Below are 20,569 nucleotides of genomic sequence, written 5' to 3'. Positions count from 1 at the left end.
TTTACAAAATTTACAGATATCCAAAACACAGGAAAATGCTTGGCTGAGGCAAATTATTATTAGCTTCACACTACCGGACATTGACAAAACAAAACCATCACTTAGGTCAGGTGCTGTTTATGGTTAATTTATTTTCTATTTTTGGTTGTCCGTTGTTTTTTCCCCTGACAACCAGCCTCTTAATTTTACTAAAAATTGGTTGCCCGGACAACCGCTAATTTCGAGCACTGTATCATAGGGAGAATTTGCATGTTAATCATTTCTGGGAATTAAATGGTTTCTTGGGCATCATCTACATGTCTGTCCTCCAATAAATTGTCTAAATAAGAACCAATCATAATGCATTGTATAATTTAGCATATGAACCAATCAAAATGCATTGTATAATTCAGCATATGAACCAATCAAAATGCATTGTATAATTCAGCATATGAACCAATCAAATTGCATTGTATAATTCAGCATATGAACCAATCAAAATGCATTGTATAATTCAGCATATGATGTAAAAAAAATGTTCTAATATCATTGAATTCATCCAACTTTTAAAAGTGACCTTGACGGTTTCACTCTGGACGCATTAAGTTCAAGATGCCTTCGATTGTCTTTGTTTTTGCAGCATGTTTGAAATAATAATAAAAGTGAACCTCAGCAGTATTATAAGTCCAGCCAGTTTTGCTGCGATGGTATCAGCTGTAAGACTCACATGACATTGATTAGTTTCCATCCAATGGTTATTTTAGGTTCTGTTCAGTTTGCTTGTCAAAACTTTAGTCACTGCAACTGACAACAATCCTTAGATCAGATTAAATCATCACAGGTCTACATTGTTTTCCACAAGTATGGTTTCTCAACTAAAAATATATTATAATTGCAGTCATTTTTATGAATTTCTCTGTTAGGTTGGCGCTAGAGGACTGATCCTATCACCAACCCGTGAGTTAGCTCTCCAAACCCTGAAATTCACCAAAGAGGTATGAGTAAAAGAAATGAACAGGTTTTATGTGGCTATAAACCTCTTCTCAAGCCAAGAGGCCCATTCACTCAGAGCTTATTCCTGGATTGAAAAGATGCCAATCATTTTTCTCAAGATCTAGAGCTCCCAGACTCCCTTCCACAACTAAATATATTATTTTTTTAAAAAGAAATTAAAGTTTTTTGTTATAACCCTTTAACTTTCAAGGTCCAATTATTAATTCTCCCCTCAGGCTGCTACAATCATGTTTCAGAGTGTAAATTACATGTAGTTATGAGAATTTGGTGTTAGATCAAGATAACAACTTCTACCTGATAACTTTGAGTATTCTCATTTCCTGTTTGCTGGATCGTGTATGGATATTATGGGGAGAAATTACTTGTTAATCACTTCTGGAAGTTAAAGGGTTGATGTTGTCATAGCTGAAATTTTTTTCTGTTGGGTATGAGAAATTAATTGTTCCCATGAGCAGACATGAGGTTTGAAATTCTCTCTTAACATATAAAAATTGCACCCAAGGCAAGAGAGTTTGCAACTTTACTAAACTGTATTTTAACAGTTATTTAATACTCTTTTGGTTGAATTTTATTGGAAAAATTCTCCCAAACTGTTATTTTTGTCAGCTGGGAAGGTTTACTGGCTTAAAGGCTGCTGTTGTGCTTGGTGGAGACAGGTGGGTATTTTAACCATCTCTCTTTCTAACGTAATGAACATAGTGCCAATGCTTTATCAAGTTCTAGAGCCTGCGTGCATCCAAATAGTTAGGTCATAAAAACAATGGAACACATTTTTTTCCACAGTCTATAACATGATGCCACTTGGGGTGTTGGGAGAACACTTGGAAAGCTTTCAAATCGTTTGCCTTTGGCTTGTGATTTATAAGTTTTCTTGTGTTCTTCCAACTTTCTGTGTGGCTTCACCACATTATAGAGCACAGAAAAAAAAATTTCTACTGCTTCACTAACGATGTTAAAAAACTTCATTAAAAGCAGTGTGATTTATTGGCTGGATTAATGTTCATGATTGTAATGATACACCATAGCCCTTTCTATCACAATTTAGTGATATTTTAATAACTAAGATATATGTTTGCATAGATTAGTTGTTATTTCAGAGGGTCTTACCCCAGTATGTAATTTTATGAACTGCCCCAGGACATTGTTCAAGATAACGTTATCACTCAAGCATGTTTTTTGTTGAGTTTTTATTTTTCTTTCAGTTTGGAAGGTCAGTTTGCAGCATTGCATGGAAATCCAGATATGTAAGTATTTGTTCTGTATGTTTCTGTTTTTAATTAAAGAGTGAACGTATTTTATATAAATATGTGGCACTGTATTGCATTGTAAATTAAAGAAAATTATGTTAATATCTAATGGATTTGCTGCCAGTAGTAATAATATTATAATAAAAAAATGTTGAATTATTAAATATATTCTTATTCCAAATAATAAAATTGCCAATGGATCTTTAGAAAGTTTCTTTTGGTTAAGATAGAGGGAACTGTCAGTGTTTTACATGCATAAACTAATTTTACAAAGAGAAAAGAGAGAAAGTATTTGTAAAAATTGTCCATGCACAATCATTTTTTCCAAAAAAATATCTTGTATTAATTTTACTTTCAATTGATGCACTTAAAAGCTTTTCTCATGGTCCATGATCCCTAAGTATACAATGTATACAGTAAAAAAAAAAAAACATATATCATTCATCGATCTTAATTAATCATAAACTTTAACAATAAAACAGCACTGTAACTAAGAACAGCTTTAACCTTTTTCTTTTTTTGTCAAGTGGAGTTTTACTGCTTTTCCCTTTCATTTGTTTTTCATGTAACAGTATTGTAGCTACTCCAGGACGGTTTCTTCATGTTGTGATGGAAATGGACCTGAAACTAACATCTGTGGAATACGTTGTGTTTGATGAGGCTGACAGGTATGCAGTTAGTCCAATTGATTGTACAGTAACTGTGGCTAAACTGCAGAATACCCTGCCACTCATTTACATGTCATTGAATAAGGATAGCCTCTATTGTGTTATCTTCGTTCTTCACAATAGAGGCTATTCTTATTCAATGACATGTAAATGAGTGGCAGGGTATTCTGCAGTTACTCTCTAACTGTAAACAGTCATGTTTAACCCCTATAGTTAGTATGCAAGTCCTCCATACTGCTCTATATCCTTTCCTTTAGGAGGCTTTTTGGATGAGTTGGATGAAATAGCCACCAATTGAAAGTGGTGTCAGTAGAGTGTCTCATCAACATTTAGTCTATTTCAAGCCCATTTGCTAAAAGAACATTAACAAGTTACAGAATTACTGAGAGTACACTTGAGAAATTGAGTAGCAACCAATGGCAACGTTTTTAAACCTTAACTCACACTTTGAATATTTGAGCTAACCTCCCGGTTAGCTCAAGTGGTTAGAGTGCCGGACTGTTGTGTGGGAGGTCGAGGGCGATGGTTCAAGTCCTGGCCGGACCAACACTCAAGGTCTTAAAATAACTGAGGAGAATGCACTACCTTTCTATAATATCAAGAAATGGATAGACATTTTAGTCTTCTTGGATAAGGATGAATAAACTGTAGGTCCCGTCTCCTGCATCTACTAATTAGTTAATTTGGTTAGGCAAGGGACGTTAAAGAACCCACTCACGAGATTACTGTGATGTGGTCTGGCCTGTTTGCTGGGAATTGGGGGAGGGGGCATCTTCAAATAAGTTTCCTTCGATTGTTTGTAAACTGCTGATGCAGTCCAGCCAAAGTCCCTCGAAAAGTGTTGTGATGCGCAGTTGATCATATCCACATGTTAATTTGCGCAATATAAATATTAAGTTATTATATTCTTATAGGCTCTTTGAGATGGGATTTGCTCAGCAACTTCATGAAATCCTTAACCGTCTTCCAGACTCCAGGTACTCAAAAGCATTGAAATCCTTTGTATATAGATAAGCATGTTATTCTTTATCAAACAGAAACTACATTAAGGTGTGGTTCACAGTAATTAGCTAATCAGATTCTGATAGAATCTCAAATTTCTTTCAATGTGACACATCAGAACATGTAGTGAAAACAGCATCTCTACTTAGATGAGATTGAACAACTCTTACAACAAAATCCTGTGCCTCCTTTGCAACAAAGATTGGTGATGTTGATGATGATGGTAGAGACTATAATGTTATGGTGATAATGAGAAAAGATCAGAATGAATGGATATTCTATTATACAAAGCTAAAAGATTAGGGGGAAAAAAAAAACAAAACAAAACAAAAATAAAAATAAAAAATTGAAATTGGCCACCATAAAGAGTTTCTAAAGCTGTGCTTTAAGTGTTCGCCCTTCATAAGAGCAAATGATGAGTGGGCTAATGATTATCAGTCACCTTTTGAAACCCTTAATGGTGGCAAATTTTCATAATCAACTCAGTTGATAAAACCAAATTATCTGGTATAATTGAATAAAGGTGGATAGTTTCTAAAGAAACTGTTTGGGGCTGCGTCGGTGGGGGTAACGAAATAATTTGAATATATCAACAAAGTTGAAATGGTAAATTGGCCACCGTTACGATTATAAAAGCTGACGTTTTGAGCGTTAGCCCTTTGTCGGAGCGAAGTCAACGTTTCAAGCGTTAGCCCTTCATCTTTTGCTCCGATGAAGGGCTAACGCTTGAAACATGAGCTTTTATCATCGTAACGGTGGCCAATTTACCATTTCAACTTTGTTGATATATTCAAATTATCTGGTTTAATCCCCCACCAATGCAGCACCATGGTCACTTTAAAAACTTGCCCCCCCCCTCCCTAAATATACCTATCTTATTAGACGTTTTGTTGTGAAGTATTGCTGAGTACTTTTACAAGTTGTGCCATATTTTGACAAGCCCGTAGGGCAAGTAAAAATACAAACAATGAGTAAAAATTCTCAGTGATACTACACAACAAAACATCTAATAAGAGATTTATTATCCAACACGCCAAATTGTTTATCTCAGTACGGGTGAATTTTGCAAATATTTCTGGAGTACAAATATCGCGTGATTTTAGTACTTGTCTCGTGTGTTATTTGTACTCTAGGAAGCACAATTGGATATTAATGAATATTATTGTAATTTTTTGGCATTAATTTAAGTGAACACTATCCTATTTTTCTTTTAGGCAAACTCTTCTGTTTTCTGCAACTCTTCCAAAGCTATTGGTGGATTTCACCAAAGCAGGTAATAATGGCTTCAGTCTTCATAGTGAACTTCATTGGATGCACATGTTTGACCCTGGTTACCAACAGAATGCTTGAGCAGTCTGGCTGAAGGAGAGTTCAAGAAGAATGATGCACCACTGTATCACTTGGTGTCTCTTTACTAAATCAACAGCTTATTTCACAATAACTGTAGAAATTATCACATGGTCATTGGTCAAGAGCCATTGTCAATAAGGGTGATATGGGTGTGACGAGCTGATTGATACATGTATGCATATTGGAGGACAGGTGCATAAATGACATCACCATTAACAACATTTTGTTTTTTTATGAAATGAATCATAGATTCCATGTTGTTTTGGGTTAGTACAGTTACTGTAATAGATCATAGAAGATGTCAAAATGTGTCAAGAACATCTGCTCAGTGACACACTTGGCTGTGCCGTGTGTGCTCCAATTTTTTGTTCTTACCACATTTTGATGGCATCTGCATGTGAGAGGTTAGGTGCACAGCAGTATGGAATTTATTTGTGACATTCAATTATTTGTTGCCTGAGATGGTCCTTACTTGCTGTTTGTTGGGTAATGGGCAAAATCTTTGGATCTTGCTATGTTTGGTCTGTAACTTATTTCCTCAAGTCTGAGTTTTTCCTATTTGGCTCTCCATCCTCATTCAATATGTACATCTTATTTACTCTCCTTGGCCAGGCTTGACTGATCCGGTGCTCATAAGACTGGATGTTGACTCCAAACTCAGTGAACAGCTTAAGGTATTATTCAACTCGTGGTCATCTTATTGATACTTTATCAACAGATTAATCCAATCAGTTTGCAGTTGATAGGCAGCAAGAAACTGAAATAAAGTATTTGACAGAATTGAATTTGAATTTACAGAATGTGTTGGTGCAATAGTGAATACAAGTTAGATTTACCTTCACCTGAGGATTAGGTGTCATCTATATGAGCATTTTTATTCTTCTCTTTTGGGCTTTTCCAACTAATTGAAAGAGCATGATACTGTAGGGCACATTCGGCCTTTACACCCTAACATCAGTTTGCATATTCTCCAAACTGTTCTCTATACACTTCCTAAGGTGCTGACAAGGAGAATTTGTTTAACAATCAAGAGCTTCTTTAGTTGATGATCATTTCCTTTATTCAAGAGACTTTAACCTTTTAACTCCTAAGCAGTGGCTAGCATCTAATTTCTCCTTACAATATCACCCCTGAATAAAACATTAAGGTCAGGAGAATAAAGGAAATGATCAACAACTACAGAAACTCTTGATTGATAAGCAAATTCTCTTTATGTATTTGTGCACGATCCTCGCAGTAAAGAGCACTATTTAAGCAATAGTGAAAATCAGACCTGAAAAAACTCAGGCCTTCACGGGATTCGAACCACTGACCTCAGCGATACTAGTACAGCACTCTACCAACTGGGTGCAGGTCATCAAATTAGTCCGACATAAACCCGTAAGATGACAAATCAAACACAACGAATATGTGAAATTCATATATCTGAACTGCGGTTATAGAAACGTATTTGTGCACGATCCTCGCAGTAAAGAGCACTATTTAAGCAATAGTGAAAATCAGATCTGAAAAAATTCAGGCCTGTACAGGATTTGAACCACTGACCTCTGCGATACTAGTGCAGCGCTCTACCATTTGAGCTAACAAGCTAACTGGGCTGGGAGCAGGCCATCAAATTAGTCCGACATAAACCCGTAAGGTGATAAATCAAACACAACGAATATATGGAATTCATATTTCTGAACTGCGGTTATAGAAACGTATTAATTTTGTGCACGATCCTCGCAGTAAAGAGCTCTATTTAAGCAATAGTGAAAATCAGACCTGAAAAAATTCAGGCCTGTACGGGATTTGAACCACTGACCTCTGCGATACTAGTGCAGCGCTCTACCAATTGAGCGAACAAGCCAAATTCTTTTTGTCAGCATCTTTGGAAATGAATGAGAACATTATGGAGAATATGCATACTGATGTTAGGGAGTTAAATGGTTAATTTTTAATTCAGGGGTGGTATTGTAAGGAGAAATTAGATGCTAGTCACTCTTTAAGGGTCAAAGGATTCTGTTTTACCGACTCGCTCGGATTTTACGCAGTTTATATTCTCCCAAATGTTGACGCTTAGGTATGATAACGTCTTAAGATCTTTTTTACTTAAACCTTTATTACTGAAGTATCTTTCTTCTCATTGCTTTTAAAGCTGGCTTTCTTTTCGGTGAAATCAGTTGACAAACCAGGTAAGAATCAAGCTCAGACTCACCTTATTGAATCAATTGTCTATTAGCTAGCAATCTTTTTTTAAAGTTAGATAATTTGGTTTTATCAACTGAAGTTATAAAGAAAATTGGCCACTGTGAAGTGCTTTTAAGCTGACGTTTCGAGCGTTTGCCCTTTGTCAGAACAAATGACTAAATGCTAACGCTCGATACGTCAGCTTATGAACTCTTTGAGGTGGCTGATTTGCATTAAAAACCAAATTAGTTTGTTATACTTCCCCACCAGTCATGGACGGAGTGTGGTTGGTCGTCAGATTGCAGGAATTTTGACGTAACGATGATAAATTATACCAATTGATATTAGTAATAGTTAAATGTTTTTTTTGTTTCAGCTGTGCTATTGCACGTTCTTCAAAATGTGGTCAAACCAAATGAACAGACCCTTGTATTTACGGCCACAAAGCATCATGTAGAATACTTGAAAGAGGTAACGCTTTTTAATACAGCACAAACAATCCCGCTTTCCCAGCTGCCTACGAGTCCGTTGAGCGAATCAAAAAAATAAACCAAAAAACTGCGAGCCATCGTCGCCCGTTAACGATTTTCCTTTTTGACTCGAGCGACAGACAAAAGGCAACAAATAAATACTTCCTATATTATTACCTATGAGAAAAAAACATGAACACACAATTACAATTATAAAATCTCTCCGTAAAGAAGCTGCGATGAGCGGCAAAACGGTTGATCAATACCCTGGACATACGTTCTCCCCTCGCGTTCTAATTTCTCCTCCCTCCCCTCCCCTCCCCTCCCCTCTTAAACAATAGAGTGTTCCCCTCTATGGTATTATCAAGGTTTGTCTTGTCTCATTCAATGCCTCATCTACCAAGTCTGTTTCATTGCAAGCTTTCCAAGCTTTTCCAAGAAGCAGATTGAAAACATATGGAGACAGAGCTTTCTCTATTGCAGGACCTAAATTGTGGAACGATTTACCTCTAGAGATTAGGAAATGTGCTTCAGTGGCAACTTTTAAGCAATCCCTTAAAACTTTTTTATTTAAGTTAGCATATAGGTTATGAGATTCGTTTTGTTTTGAGATGTTTTTGATTTATATAGTAGATAACTTAGGCTATATTAGAATTATATTGTATATTGTAGATATTTTATATTATATATTTTTTATATTTTATTTGGTAATTAGGTAGCGCTTTGGACAATTATTGGATTTTAGCGCTATATAAATAAAATTATTATTATTATTATTATTATTATTATTTATGTAAACTTGCTGAACTTTGTGCTAGTTACATCGCAGACAGTGTGACCCTCTTTTGTTACTCATTAAGTCCCGTAGTCCTCCTGTGAACTAATATACCTAATGTAAATTTTCCCTCTGTATCACAGCTGTTAGATATTGCAGGAATAGAGTGCTCCTTTGTGTACAGCACACTGGATCAGACAGGTAGGTGGACTTTGAAGACATAACTAGCTCTTTTGAAGGACATTGGAACAGTGTATTTCTATTTTTGGAACTGTTCGTCGTACACCCCCCCCCCTCCCCCCATCAGCCCCAAGCCTCCCTTCCCCTCAGTAAATGCTCCTTAGATACGAGGCTGGTTATAAACCTTAAACTGAAGAAATGTTTTTACTTGGTCTAAGATGTCTAAACCGTAGCGCAGTTCTTTAAAATGACTCGTACATAGAGATAACAAGATTAATGATTGTGTTACATTTGTAGCAAGGAAGATCAACATTGGAAAGTTTCAACACAAGAAGACAAACGTGATGGTTGTTACCGATGTGGCTGTAAGTAAAGATTGAGTAAAAAAGTCCCGCATATTATCTTTGTTATCTAAAGGGCAAAAAAGTGACATCACTAAACATCCTGCCGTGTCAATTTTTTTTTTTGAGAGAGATAAGCGCGGGACGCGAGACGCGACAGCCTTTGTTCGCCTGATTAGACAAAAATGATACCTGATTTGCAGGGTAATCATGATACTGAGTCATTTCTTTGACTTTTGAAAGTTGAGTTTGATTAATTAGAGACCCTGAAGCTGCAGAAACTGCGCCGTTGCGCTTGAAACGACTCTGAAAGCTCGTGAATTTGCATGTACATTGTACTTCTCACGTGTATTTTCTATTGTTCCTGAATCTCTCAGTAATTCATCCGTATGCAGAATTGTTGCATAGTGTCATTTTAATTATTTATTTATTTTTATACCGTTATCTTTTTCACCAATAGGCTCGTGGAATTGACATCCCCATGTTAGACAACGTGATAAACTATAACTTCCCAGCCAAACCGAAGCTTTTTATCCATCGAGTAGGTAGGTGAAGAAAGATTTCTGTGACCAAGGAATTTATCCTTAAAAGTATTAATAAATTTTCAGCGAGGAGACTGAGGAGCTAGAAACCTGAGTTATGCCACACTGTGTGGTGCCGCACCAGATTCTTTAGAAAATTACTGCCGCCAAAGCTGAGAATATCTTATCAGAGTGCAGGAGACAGGCACTAATATTCACATTTAAAGAGTCTTATTTCCGAACCTTGCACGTTATTAGGCCGAGTTGCCAGAGCTGGCAGAAGTGGGACAGCTTACTCCCTTGTGAGCGGTGATGAGGTAGGCAAATCGTTCCAAGTATTTGAGTTGCGGTTTGATTGATGTTTGTTGTTGCAATGTATGTGTCCAGGCGTAAGATGCAGACAAGTCCACGTGCACGCAAATCGGAGAAAGTGTGTTGTTGATGATTTTAAAGGAAACTGGTAGCTTTCTTTTAATTTTTAGGTAATAAAATTCTCTTATCGAACTTACAAGGAAATAACATTGCCTACTAGAGAGAATTACTACCTTATTAATTAGTAGTGGGGCTAAGGGGCGTTTAAAAACCCCTAATAGACAGCGAGCTGTTTCCAAGGGGTGCTTGTCCCTGTTTCACGCGACAAGTGTCAAGTTACCGGGCAAATTATTGTTCCAATACACTAAAAGTTTGGGGGACTCTTAGTATTAATTTAAAAATCAGTATTAGTAGTTAGGAATTTTCCTACGGCGACAAATATAGAATATAGTGCGAAGAAATGACCACAAAACCTTTCCTCGAACTGGCGGCAGTCTCTCGAGTCCTCTTCGCAGTCGTCGTTTGGTCTGGTCACGCAACGCATTACCTTCCCAGAAAGAGCAGGCTGCGTGACACGATCAAACAACTTCTGGAAAAGAAACGAGCTTTGCACCTGGGTACAAATCCAATCATAAACGCTGTATTGAAGAATGAGCGATTAAGATACAAACATATGACTTAAACAGCCTGCGAAAATCTTTGAATACTGAAAGCGACGCACTATCTTTACAAATACTTTCTGTACATAATTTCTTGAAAAATTAGCCTTATTTACAAACGTGTTTAAGACAGAGAGAACGATAAATGACCCTTTCCGGTTATGAAAACAAATGACAACCGCTTGGCTAATGCAATACCATTCTTAAACAACCTTACTTGGATAGCGACCTAAATTCACAAGATTACTTTAGCATATTGAACTTTTACACCCAATCATTAATATCCATATTCTTCCTACCCTACTCTATACATTTTCCTAGGTACTGACAAGGAAAATTCGTATTACTGTTGCCGAGAAATTAGATGCTGGTCATTATTAGAGCTTAACGATTTGTGTCCTTACTTCGGCCGCTTTTAAACTGTCCAGTATCTACCCCTTCTGTTGATCACAAAGTAGCTTACTGCCTCTTAGTGATTTAAGCATGGCCTTCGGTAACCACGTGACGCATGCGTGATTGTAGGACAACGTGGACGGCATCTTTCCGATTTCCGTCCATGCCTCATTTTCTCTGTCAAAGTACTCCACGATACCGTTACTGTAAGTTCCTCCGAACACGAAGATCTTTCTCTTTGCTTTTCCGAGAGCGGCGTGTGAGCGTGGAACACACAACTCTGCAGAGAGAAGACTCCACATGTTCGTTATAGGATCATACAACTCACAATTTTGTAGCGGTAGAAAGTGGTCCCCAGTACCTCCTACCACAAATATTTTGTTGCTCGTTACAGTCGCACTTGCAAAGGCGCGTCTCTCGTCCATCGGGGAAACATACTCCCATTGGTCTCTTTGAGGGTCATACCGCTCCACGATATTAAGCCCTAGCTGCCTAAGTCCATCGTGGCCCCCAATCGCGTAAACAAGGCCGTTCAGGGAAACCGCACACAAGCCCCGTCGCGAGGAGTCCATTGGGGCCATATCTTCCCACGAATGGTCTACTGGCTTAAAACGAGTCAGGCCATTTTCCTTGAGAAGAAATATGCTGTCGTCCACACTCACAGCTGCCGTTGGAAGGTTTGTCAAAGTCGATAGCACTTCAGACCACGTGTTTATCTGTGGATCGAAATTTTCGATCGTCAGGCGATCATCCTGCCAGCCAATGGCGAACAGAAGGCCTTCGCAAATTGTTATTGCTCTAGGTTCGTTGAAGCTTGGCAGTCGGGCCAAGTCATACCACATTCCTGTGGCTGGAGTAAAACAAGAACAACAGCCGTTTTTGCTGAGAAGTACAATGCTCTCAGTGACACCGCGAGGCTCGTCACGCGCTTCATCCGGGATACGAAGCGCTGCTGTGACCAAACTTTGACTGTCGTGACTTTGCGTGACAAGTTCGTCACACTCGATGAACTCGGAGATGAATTGAATTGACATGGCCGACAAGCGAACATGTCGGAAAAGATCTTCAAAGAAATTCTCTCTGTTTTCTGAATCGTGTTTTACCCATGCCCTTATTCCTTCGAACACTTCTTCTTCGCCTCTCTGCGTTTTGATTACGAGTCTTTCCCCACAAATAAGCTCTTCCACGTCGATAAAATCGAAACATAAGAACTCATTTGTTTTCCAAATGGACGAAAGGTTATTGCAAATGTATTCAGTGGCAGCTTCGTATAACAATTCATGGTTGTATCTTTTGGCAAAAACCTGAATCCATAAACAGTTTGATGGCTTGAGGCTTATCATCAAGAACTCCGCACAAGTTTCTTTTAGGCTGGGAATATCGAAATAGTCGGCCATGGCCAAAAGTTCTTCGGCATTTTTCTCCGAAACTCCGCACTCCCCTGTGTAAATAAAATTCAAAAGTTCCTCCATGCCGTCGAGATAAAACCCCCGCAGGTTCACTTCTACTTCACTGGTGGATTTTTCCTTGGTCAACTCGAACGTAAACGAAGCTTTAAAGAAAGAACTATTCGCAGCCAGAACCACCTTGTGGGCCGGCAGTGTGCCATTTTCGACGACGAGAAATACATCGCAAAATGTTCGTGATTTCCGAAACGAATTCATAGTTCGAAGCATGTCTTGCTGCTGTTGATGCTTCCTTCTGTTCATACCTGTTCGTGGCTCCATGGTCACGACAGTGCCTTCGATATTCTCTAAAATTTTAGGAAGTCAGCGAATGATATACGGTACACAGCGACGTATACGTAATTGTTTCTGAGTGCGTAAATCGGTCAATAGAGCCAGCGGTATTCAATATTCACTGATCCTAATTATTCACCTGATTACAAATCTTTTCTCCTCTTTTTCCCTTTTTTTTCTTTGAGGTTTACCTTTCCATTTTGCTTGTGAAATTTATTCGTCTTTGATGTGAAACGCACTACACGAAGTACGAAATTCTCTTGGTGGCTGGTATTATCCAGCTTGGTAACGAAATAAAGCGAGCCAGGGACTAGAGTGTATTTTACGGTTAGATATCCCTGTGAACATTTGGTAGAGCGCTGCACTAGTATCGCAGAGGTCAGTGGTTCGAATCCCATACAGGCCTGAATTTTTTCAGGTCTGATTTTCTCTATTGCTTAAATAGTGCTTTACTGCGAGGATCGTGCAGATATACATTTCATAACCGCAGTTCACATATATGTATTTCATACATTCGTTGTCTTTGATTTATCATCTTATGGCTTTATGTCGTATTATATTGATGGCCTGTTCTCAGTTGGCTTGTTAGCTCAATTAGTAGAGCGCTGCACCAGTATCGCAGAGGTCAGTGGTTCGAATCCCGTGCAGGCCTGAGTTTTTTCAGGTCTGATTTTCACTATTGCTTAAATAGTGCTTTACTTCGAGGATCGTGCACATATACATATGACTGATATTATTAAAACACTGCTCTTCTCCTCAACCCAGTCTCCTTGCAGTGTCCAGGCGGGAATTGGGTTGTGGAGACGACTTATAAATGTATCATTCTTTTAACATGGTAATAAACTTAACCTGCTCCCGGCGTGCAGTTAGTAAAACGATGGGCGATGATAAACGGTGTGATGGAAGTGGAGTAAAAAAAAAAAAAAAACAAGGGTGGTCTGGGACGGGTCGCGTTAGAAACCTCTTAATCTTTAATTTCGTCCCACAGCTAGCCCATATGGTGGATCTTCATCTTTTCCTTGGTCGACCGCTAAAGTTTGCAGGAAGGGACTCGCAAGCTCAAGATGATGGGCTTATAGGCACGGTTCCTCAGCTGCTCGTAGATGACGAGGAGAATTTTATGAAAACGGCGCATGACCAATCACATGACTTGGTTAGTATCCCGTATGTCATCTAATCCAGCGGATTGATAGGCGAAAATTGATATTTGTTAATTCGTTAATATCGATGATGGATGAGGACTTTGATATAGCTTATGTGCGCGATTTTTCTTGGCTATAATGCGCTGACTATTTACGCAATGTTTTCGCGTAAAGAAATTGCGCTGATTATAGGACTGCTTATTGATTACCAGACTCCCAATCAATTCCTCTGCGGAAGCGACGAGCTCACTAAAATTTGCCTCGCTCTCTACACGTGTCTCTGTGGCTCGGTTGGCAGAAGCTCTCAGCTAGTATGAGGGGGGTATGGGTTTGAATGCCATCGAAGTCTGAAACTGTTTCTCTCGCTTCTTTACTGGATTCGATTTAATCGCCGCTCACCCTGCAGTATCCAGAGCTGTTTTAAGTTTGGAAGCGAATTGTTTTAATCTTTGTTTTGGTCAGGTTTCTCTTCGACAAGTGGCTGCTAATGGATACAAACAGTACATCAAATCCAGGCCAAATACTTCATCAGAATCTGTGAAGAGGGCAAAAAAGATCGACACTGGCTCTCTTTCGATTCATCCCATATTCAGTGAGTTTTCTTTTTTTTTTTTTTTTTTTTTTTTTTTTTTCATTTAGTTATGGATAAAGCGGCAATAGAAACAAGGTATCTTTCTATTCCTGCTTTTTAAGATATTAAGGGCCGAGGGGGGCATATTTTCGAGGTTGGCGATTGTTTGATTTTTATGGCCTGGAGGGGGTGGGGGCTTGTCTGGGGGGGGGGGGAGGGTGCTTATTAGAGTGTGGGCGCTCATTCGATGACTTACAGTAATTAAATATTTGTGGAAGAAAATAGCGACGACATCAACTGCTGTTTGTTTGCAACCTCCGTTTTGTAGAGTTATCCTCCAGTGAAGGGGCATCTACAAAGGTCGACATTTTGGATGGTGTGAAGAACTTCAGACCTAAACAGGTGAAAAGACTTTTTATGTCTGTCTGTCAGATTATTGTTTATTTGACAGCGCAAAGTGTTAGATTCAAGTCACTCTTGGGGACCAAAGTTTTAAGGCTTCCGCTGTCTGGCAAATGCAGATGTTTAGTCTAGCTAAGAAACAAAATGATTGAAAGCTTTCATTCTTGGGATTAATGGAACAATTTTCGGCTCATCCTCGGTGTAATAACCTGTGAAGCTCACGAGTGACGTCAAACAAAGACAACAAAATTGTTGTATAAAAACAAAATAGCTGTATGCCATTGTAAACAATAGCATACAGCAGAACAGTACCTCACGAAACAAAGAACACCTCGGCAGGTTACTACACCGAGGATGACCCCAATTTTCGGTATTGTGTGTCATTCTGTCTCATCTACAGACTATTTTCGAGATTGGTTCAACATCAAAATCCACGGCGCAGTCCATCATGATGTCAAAACGGTGAGTGATTCTGGAAGCGAGTAATCCTTTTTTCACCAAGTTCAGTTTCGTAATTCTCCTTTCTAGCTGCTACACATTTGCCTGTGAAATTTGGGAATTTGGTCGTAAGGTGCCGTATGACGAAACCCAAACACGAGAGCCTGCGGTAAGAGGGCTTGTTGGCAGCGGTACACACCGCCAGTAACCGAGGTCTATGGAATAACACTGTTGTTGATATAATACGCGAAAATGTCAGTTTAAAGGTAGAGTGATAATCCACCTGAGATTCACACCACTCATGCATTTTAAAATCCTTTTTTTTGTACCTTTGGTTTGACTGCTTACAGAAAACGTCACAGTGACGTAATTGAGAGAGCTCAGCGGCTGAAACTAGATGATTTGAACACTGGCCAGGGGAGGGGTACTGGTACCGAACGAGAGCAAGAGAGTGGTCTGACTACGGATGATATCCAAGTGAGTGAAAACGGGTAGATCCTTTGGCTAAGAAGGGGTCGAAAGCAGATATTGATCAGAAGGAAAAGAAAGGAACCCAATGTAATTTTCTTGCCTGTACCACACTAACATTAGCAGAGAAACGAAGGTGTGATAGTGTTCCAGTAATATGCATGAAAAAATTATGCGCTTCTGGTTGGCTGAAAATGTGCATTTTTTATGTAACACGAGTGCAAAGTTGTAACACAAGTGCAAATTGAACGAAATTTCGTCTGTCTCGACTTTCTGAGATGCTTTTTTTTGAGTGTAAATTAGTAACATGTAACAACATGATTTCTCATGCAATTTGGTGTAAAGAAGCGCTTGCACATTTTTCAAAAACTACAAATTGCACTCGCCCTTCGGGTTCGTGCAATTTTGATGTCTTTGAGAAATTTGCTCGTGCGCTTAATACCAAATTCCACCGGAAATCATGTTATTACCTGTACATATTTACCGATGTGTAATACTCTGCAACATTGTCTCTGAATTTCGGCTGAAATATTACCCGGCCAAAAAGAAGCTTTGTGACGTAACCAAACGAAGGATGCTAATTAAGGTTTAGTGTAGTTTGTTAGACAAGAGTCTTCGAACAACCTCGATTCTTTTACATGCAGAGATTTGTAAAACCTGAGTTTTATGGAAATTGGTTGTCTCTGACTCTTGTTATTTCTGAAGCAGACGTTTCGGCTAATGCTTAAGCCTTCATCAGTGATACGAAAAACGAAGATCGTTATCATACCTATTTGAAGTTAAAAACGTGACGCGAAGCTTGCGCGCGTAACTATGTATTTGATGATGATGATGATGATGAGGAGGAGGAGGAGGAGGATTTATTTAACTCAGCTCGGTTTTACAAGATATGTAGGTTAAATTTACATAGCAACTAAACACAGTACAGTAAAGGAATAAGGAGAAAAAATTTAGCAATAGAGCAGGTAGCTAGTTAGGATCATCTAAATAGCAAAGGCTAATCTAGTGGATGACCCCTAATTATTAATTAATTATTAAGGGCAAAATTAAGAATAATTTTTTCTTTTTTTTTTTAATAAAAAGTATTACTTCATGCACTAAAGTAGATAATTAAAAAGAGTAAAAATTAAGTATAGAGTTCTTCAGGGTTTTGATGGTCCCGCGAGGCCTTTATAGGCTTCTGGAAGTACGATGTGATTGTTCCCAGCATTCGGATCCAAAGTAGAGTGCCAGGCTTCAAGGAAAAGTCTCTCGTGGTATTTAGATTCGAAACCAACGACCCTGACGTTTGTAAAGTCCATGTTATGGTCGAAAGGTGGACATGGCTTGCGACTTTGGAGTTTAAGTCAAAACCAGCAACTGCCTTTTTGTGCTCCGCAATTCTGGTCTTTAATGACCTTTCTGTTTGGCCATAGTACTTAAAATTACACTGTGTGCAATAGTCCTTTTCACAGTTGTGGGCTTGGTGGCCAAGCCTTTGAACAGGAGTGAGGCTAAGGGTGACCTTGTTATGATAGAGATGTTGCTTCTTTTCAAATGCACATTTCTTTGTTATCATGCTAACTCGATACAGGTCTCTATCACAACAGGGTCACCCTTAGCCTCACTCCTGTTCAAAGGCTTGGCCACCAAGCCCACAACTGTAAAAAGGACTATTGAAAATAAGACGTATATTGAAACAACAAAAGGTCAAAGTAGTCTGCAAACCACAACAAACAATCAACAGCCTTTTTCCAGGCCCCAAGGAGCGAGAGGCTTAAGCAACAGTCAGAGGCAACCAATTTCCATAAAACTCATGACATCTCCTGACTACACTTCTTCCATTTGTAAAACCTATTTGGTTAAAACGCGATGTACATCAATTTTAAAGGATTTTTGCAGCTCCTCTATGTCTCGTGTTTTTTAAGGCCACCGGAGTCTAATATTTGCGTAACTTCCCACCTATTTTAAGGCGATATTCCTTTTCCCTATTGAGCTGGTATTTTATATTTTATATGTGCATTGTCTTATCATTCTCCTTGCATCTTTCCATTCATGTTTTTTTTTTCTCTTTCTAGGGAGTTTTCGCAACTGTGTTTGATCCTAGTCAGAAAAAGAGGCGAAAAGGGTCCAAGTTTGGTTCCGAAGGTAACTGGTTCGCAATTGCTTGTACAGTGATTTAGTTCAGCTTGGTATCTTTTGCTATTGTATTTCGAAATACTGTCCCTTTTTGTTGTTAGGCCCGGTCCAAAATTTTAGAGACGAGAACTACATTCCTCATACCGCTGCCGATCACCACGGAGAGAAAGGACTGGGGTGAGTAAATACAAGTTCAAGGTCAAGCCTGAGCTGTTTCAAACAAGAACCCATAGCCTACAAGACTTTGCCAGCGGTTTTTTTTTTTTTTTTTTTTTTGCGTTTTTCAGGCAAGCAGAGTGTTAAATGCGAGTCAAGCTCCACGCTTTTGTCACGCGAGAGTCATACTGCACACGTCTCTGCTCTCGTTTCCTGCTTACCTGCGCTCTTACAAATGTCACCTGTTCTTCAGGCCAAAGAACACAACACTTTTCTTTGACCAACCTCGTTCCCAGAGTCTTTTTTTTCACGGCAAATGGGGACCTTGGGAACGAGGTTGGCCTATGACCTGGGCCTGATCGTGGACCTTGCGATCTGTGGTCTGTAACATTAAGCATTAGACGATACCGTTCTTTCTTATTATAGGGAAAAGTTGGATCATTAAACGTGTTTTCTTTCCAGACTTGGTTTGAAGTCGTTTGAAAAGGACGTATCTGGCGCCGTGATGGATATACAGGCGGATGAGGCTGAAGGAATGCGGCAGGCGAAGACGATCAAAAAATGGTAAATATTGAGGATTCAGTTCTCTGTCTTTTCGTCGACACCTTTGATCTACTCGCCGGCCTTTACCTTTGGTTGCTTCGCCGACACGGCGAGCGGACCGAAGTTGTCGGCGATATGAATAGTGATGTGTGCGAGTCGATCAAAGGTATTGGCGATTTAGTTGTCAGCGAATTGACATGACGGCAAGTTGACATGTTGGCGAAATGACCGATAATCTTAGCGACAGAAACGTTTTCGTCTGGATTCTAATACCTCTTACTGAGCAGAGGAGAACAAGAATAGTGCCTTGTACAAAAATATTTCCTCTAAGGGGCAGAAATGTTGAAAACTGGGAATGTATCCCTCCATATTCCGCCTTCTCCATTTCTAGACGCTTCAGCGTTTTCTATTTTGAATTTACAACCCTTTTGCACCAAACCATTAAATAATTTCTCTTGATGATTTCATCAGACTGTCAAGCAAGCAGGTAGGCGATGGGAATGAATCAAATGTTCAACTAGGAGGTATTTTTGATGAACACCAAATCTATGAGTGCAACATGACCCGCCGCGTAGAGAGAAAATATTGAGATTTTTGGCGTGAAATGGGGATTGGGGAAGTGAGTTCGTTCTGAAGCCATGCTTTCAGTTTGTAGTTTCATTTGTCGTTTTCTCTACAGGGATCGGAAAAGGAAAAATTTCGTTGGCGAAGACGGAAACGTTAAGAAAATCCGAACTGAGAGCGGCATTAGGATTCCAGCTTCCTACAGGAAAAACATGTATCCTTCAGACATAAACAGAACTAATCTGATGACCAGCGAGTCAAGTTTAACCACAGATAGATAAATAGATAATAGATAGATAATAATCTTTAGACAGGGTGCGTTCTCACAGAAGTGGTTTTCAGAACGGCCCTGTAACTACCCACCCAACCCACCCCAGGGAGGACATCCATCACACAGTAATCTTAACTCTAAGAGTGATCAACATCTAATTTCTCCTCGCGGTAACTGCTGAATCATTCATTAAGATCATGAGAAGAAAAGAAATGATCGCTAACCTAAGAAAGTTTGGATTGATAAACAAATTCTCCTTGTCAGTGCTGCTGAGACTGCAATTATGCGAGATCTGTGGTGTGTGGCTTGGAAATTAAAAACTCCACGTCTTTCATATAAGTATAATGCACTTTAATCCGGATTAGCTGACGTTGGTTAAAACTAAAGAAAGTAACAAACGGTTACAATAGTTACACAATGTAAAACCCAAAGAAATAACGAACAACAAGACGGAAAAGGGGACTATAAAATACTTACATTTTTACGGCCTTAGAAACACTACTAAACTGCGCTTAGCGAAAACGAGAAAACAGATTACATGATAAATTATGCGGTCAGCACAGAGCGACATGAGGCAACAACGAAATGACAAAGAAAAGCGCTAATGAAACAATTACAGAGTGAAAAAGACTTAATAAATAAGTGAACTCCAAACACGCAAAAAGAAAAAACAAACAAACAAGAAAAAATGTCGCACTTAGAACTTACAAAAACCAAAGGAAATGAATGGAGAAACAATATGGAAAATATGGACACAGATGTTTGGATGTAAAAAGTTTAAGTTTTCAATTTTCTCGTCTGCTATTCACGTTAATCGTAACCACTCTTGCTCTTTGTGGTTTTAACTTTTTTTCTTTTGTGTTGGGCTCTCCTACTAAATGATGGTTTCTAAGATCCTCTCCAAATGAAGGAAAGTTTTTTTTTATATCCCAAGTGGCAGTGATATCGCAATCTGATTGGCCAATTCGCCACTGTCGATAAGAGTACCGACTACGCTGCTGGTGTCAACGTGTCACGCGGCAGCGTGTCACGCACTGAATGAATCGTTTTATTGTGGTAAAACAATAATCGAAAGTG

General features: G+C 39.0%; 2 protein-coding genes across 2 annotated transcripts in view; one reads left to right on the top strand and one right to left on the bottom strand.

Annotated features, from left to right (window-relative positions):
- The window catches only part of LOC111337854 (ATP-dependent RNA helicase DDX54), a 28,002-nt gene that overhangs the window by 5,101 nt on the left and 2,332 nt on the right, over positions 1–20,569 (top strand). The window contains exons 6-27 of the mRNA XM_088749932.1: positions 903–974; positions 1,600–1,649; positions 2,196–2,237; positions 2,813–2,908; positions 3,823–3,885; positions 5,125–5,183; positions 5,873–5,934; positions 7,398–7,434; positions 7,806–7,900; positions 8,818–8,875; positions 9,152–9,219; positions 9,656–9,740; positions 9,975–10,033; positions 13,808–13,972; positions 14,424–14,553; positions 14,861–14,934; positions 15,335–15,396; positions 15,723–15,849; positions 17,898–17,967; positions 18,060–18,135; positions 18,577–18,678; positions 19,337–19,435. Coding sequence (XP_088606058.1) covers positions 903–974; positions 1,600–1,649; positions 2,196–2,237; positions 2,813–2,908; positions 3,823–3,885; positions 5,125–5,183; positions 5,873–5,934; positions 7,398–7,434; positions 7,806–7,900; positions 8,818–8,875; positions 9,152–9,219; positions 9,656–9,740; positions 9,975–10,033; positions 13,808–13,972; positions 14,424–14,553; positions 14,861–14,934; positions 15,335–15,396; positions 15,723–15,849; positions 17,898–17,967; positions 18,060–18,135; positions 18,577–18,678; positions 19,337–19,435 — 1,751 coding nt within the window. The remainder of the gene's footprint in view (positions 1–902; positions 975–1,599; positions 1,650–2,195; positions 2,238–2,812; positions 2,909–3,822; positions 3,886–5,124; positions 5,184–5,872; positions 5,935–7,397; positions 7,435–7,805; positions 7,901–8,817; positions 8,876–9,151; positions 9,220–9,655; positions 9,741–9,974; positions 10,034–13,807; positions 13,973–14,423; positions 14,554–14,860; positions 14,935–15,334; positions 15,397–15,722; positions 15,850–17,897; positions 17,968–18,059; positions 18,136–18,576; positions 18,679–19,336; positions 19,436–20,569) is intronic.
- Positions 10,162–12,908, bottom strand: LOC111337862 (kelch-like protein 7). Its single transcript, XM_022944231.2, has one exon. It carries the CDS (start codon positions 12,805–12,807, stop codon positions 11,119–11,121), a length of 1,689 nt encoding a protein of 562 aa, XP_022799966.2. The 5' UTR covers positions 12,808–12,908; the 3' UTR covers positions 10,162–11,118.

This window comes from Stylophora pistillata, chromosome 2 (assembly GCF_964205215.1).
Source record: "Stylophora pistillata chromosome 2, jaStyPist1.2, whole genome shotgun sequence".
Lineage (NCBI taxonomy): Eukaryota > Metazoa > Cnidaria > Anthozoa > Scleractinia > Pocilloporidae > Stylophora > Stylophora pistillata.
This window is presented reverse-complemented; position numbering and strand designations above follow the sequence as displayed.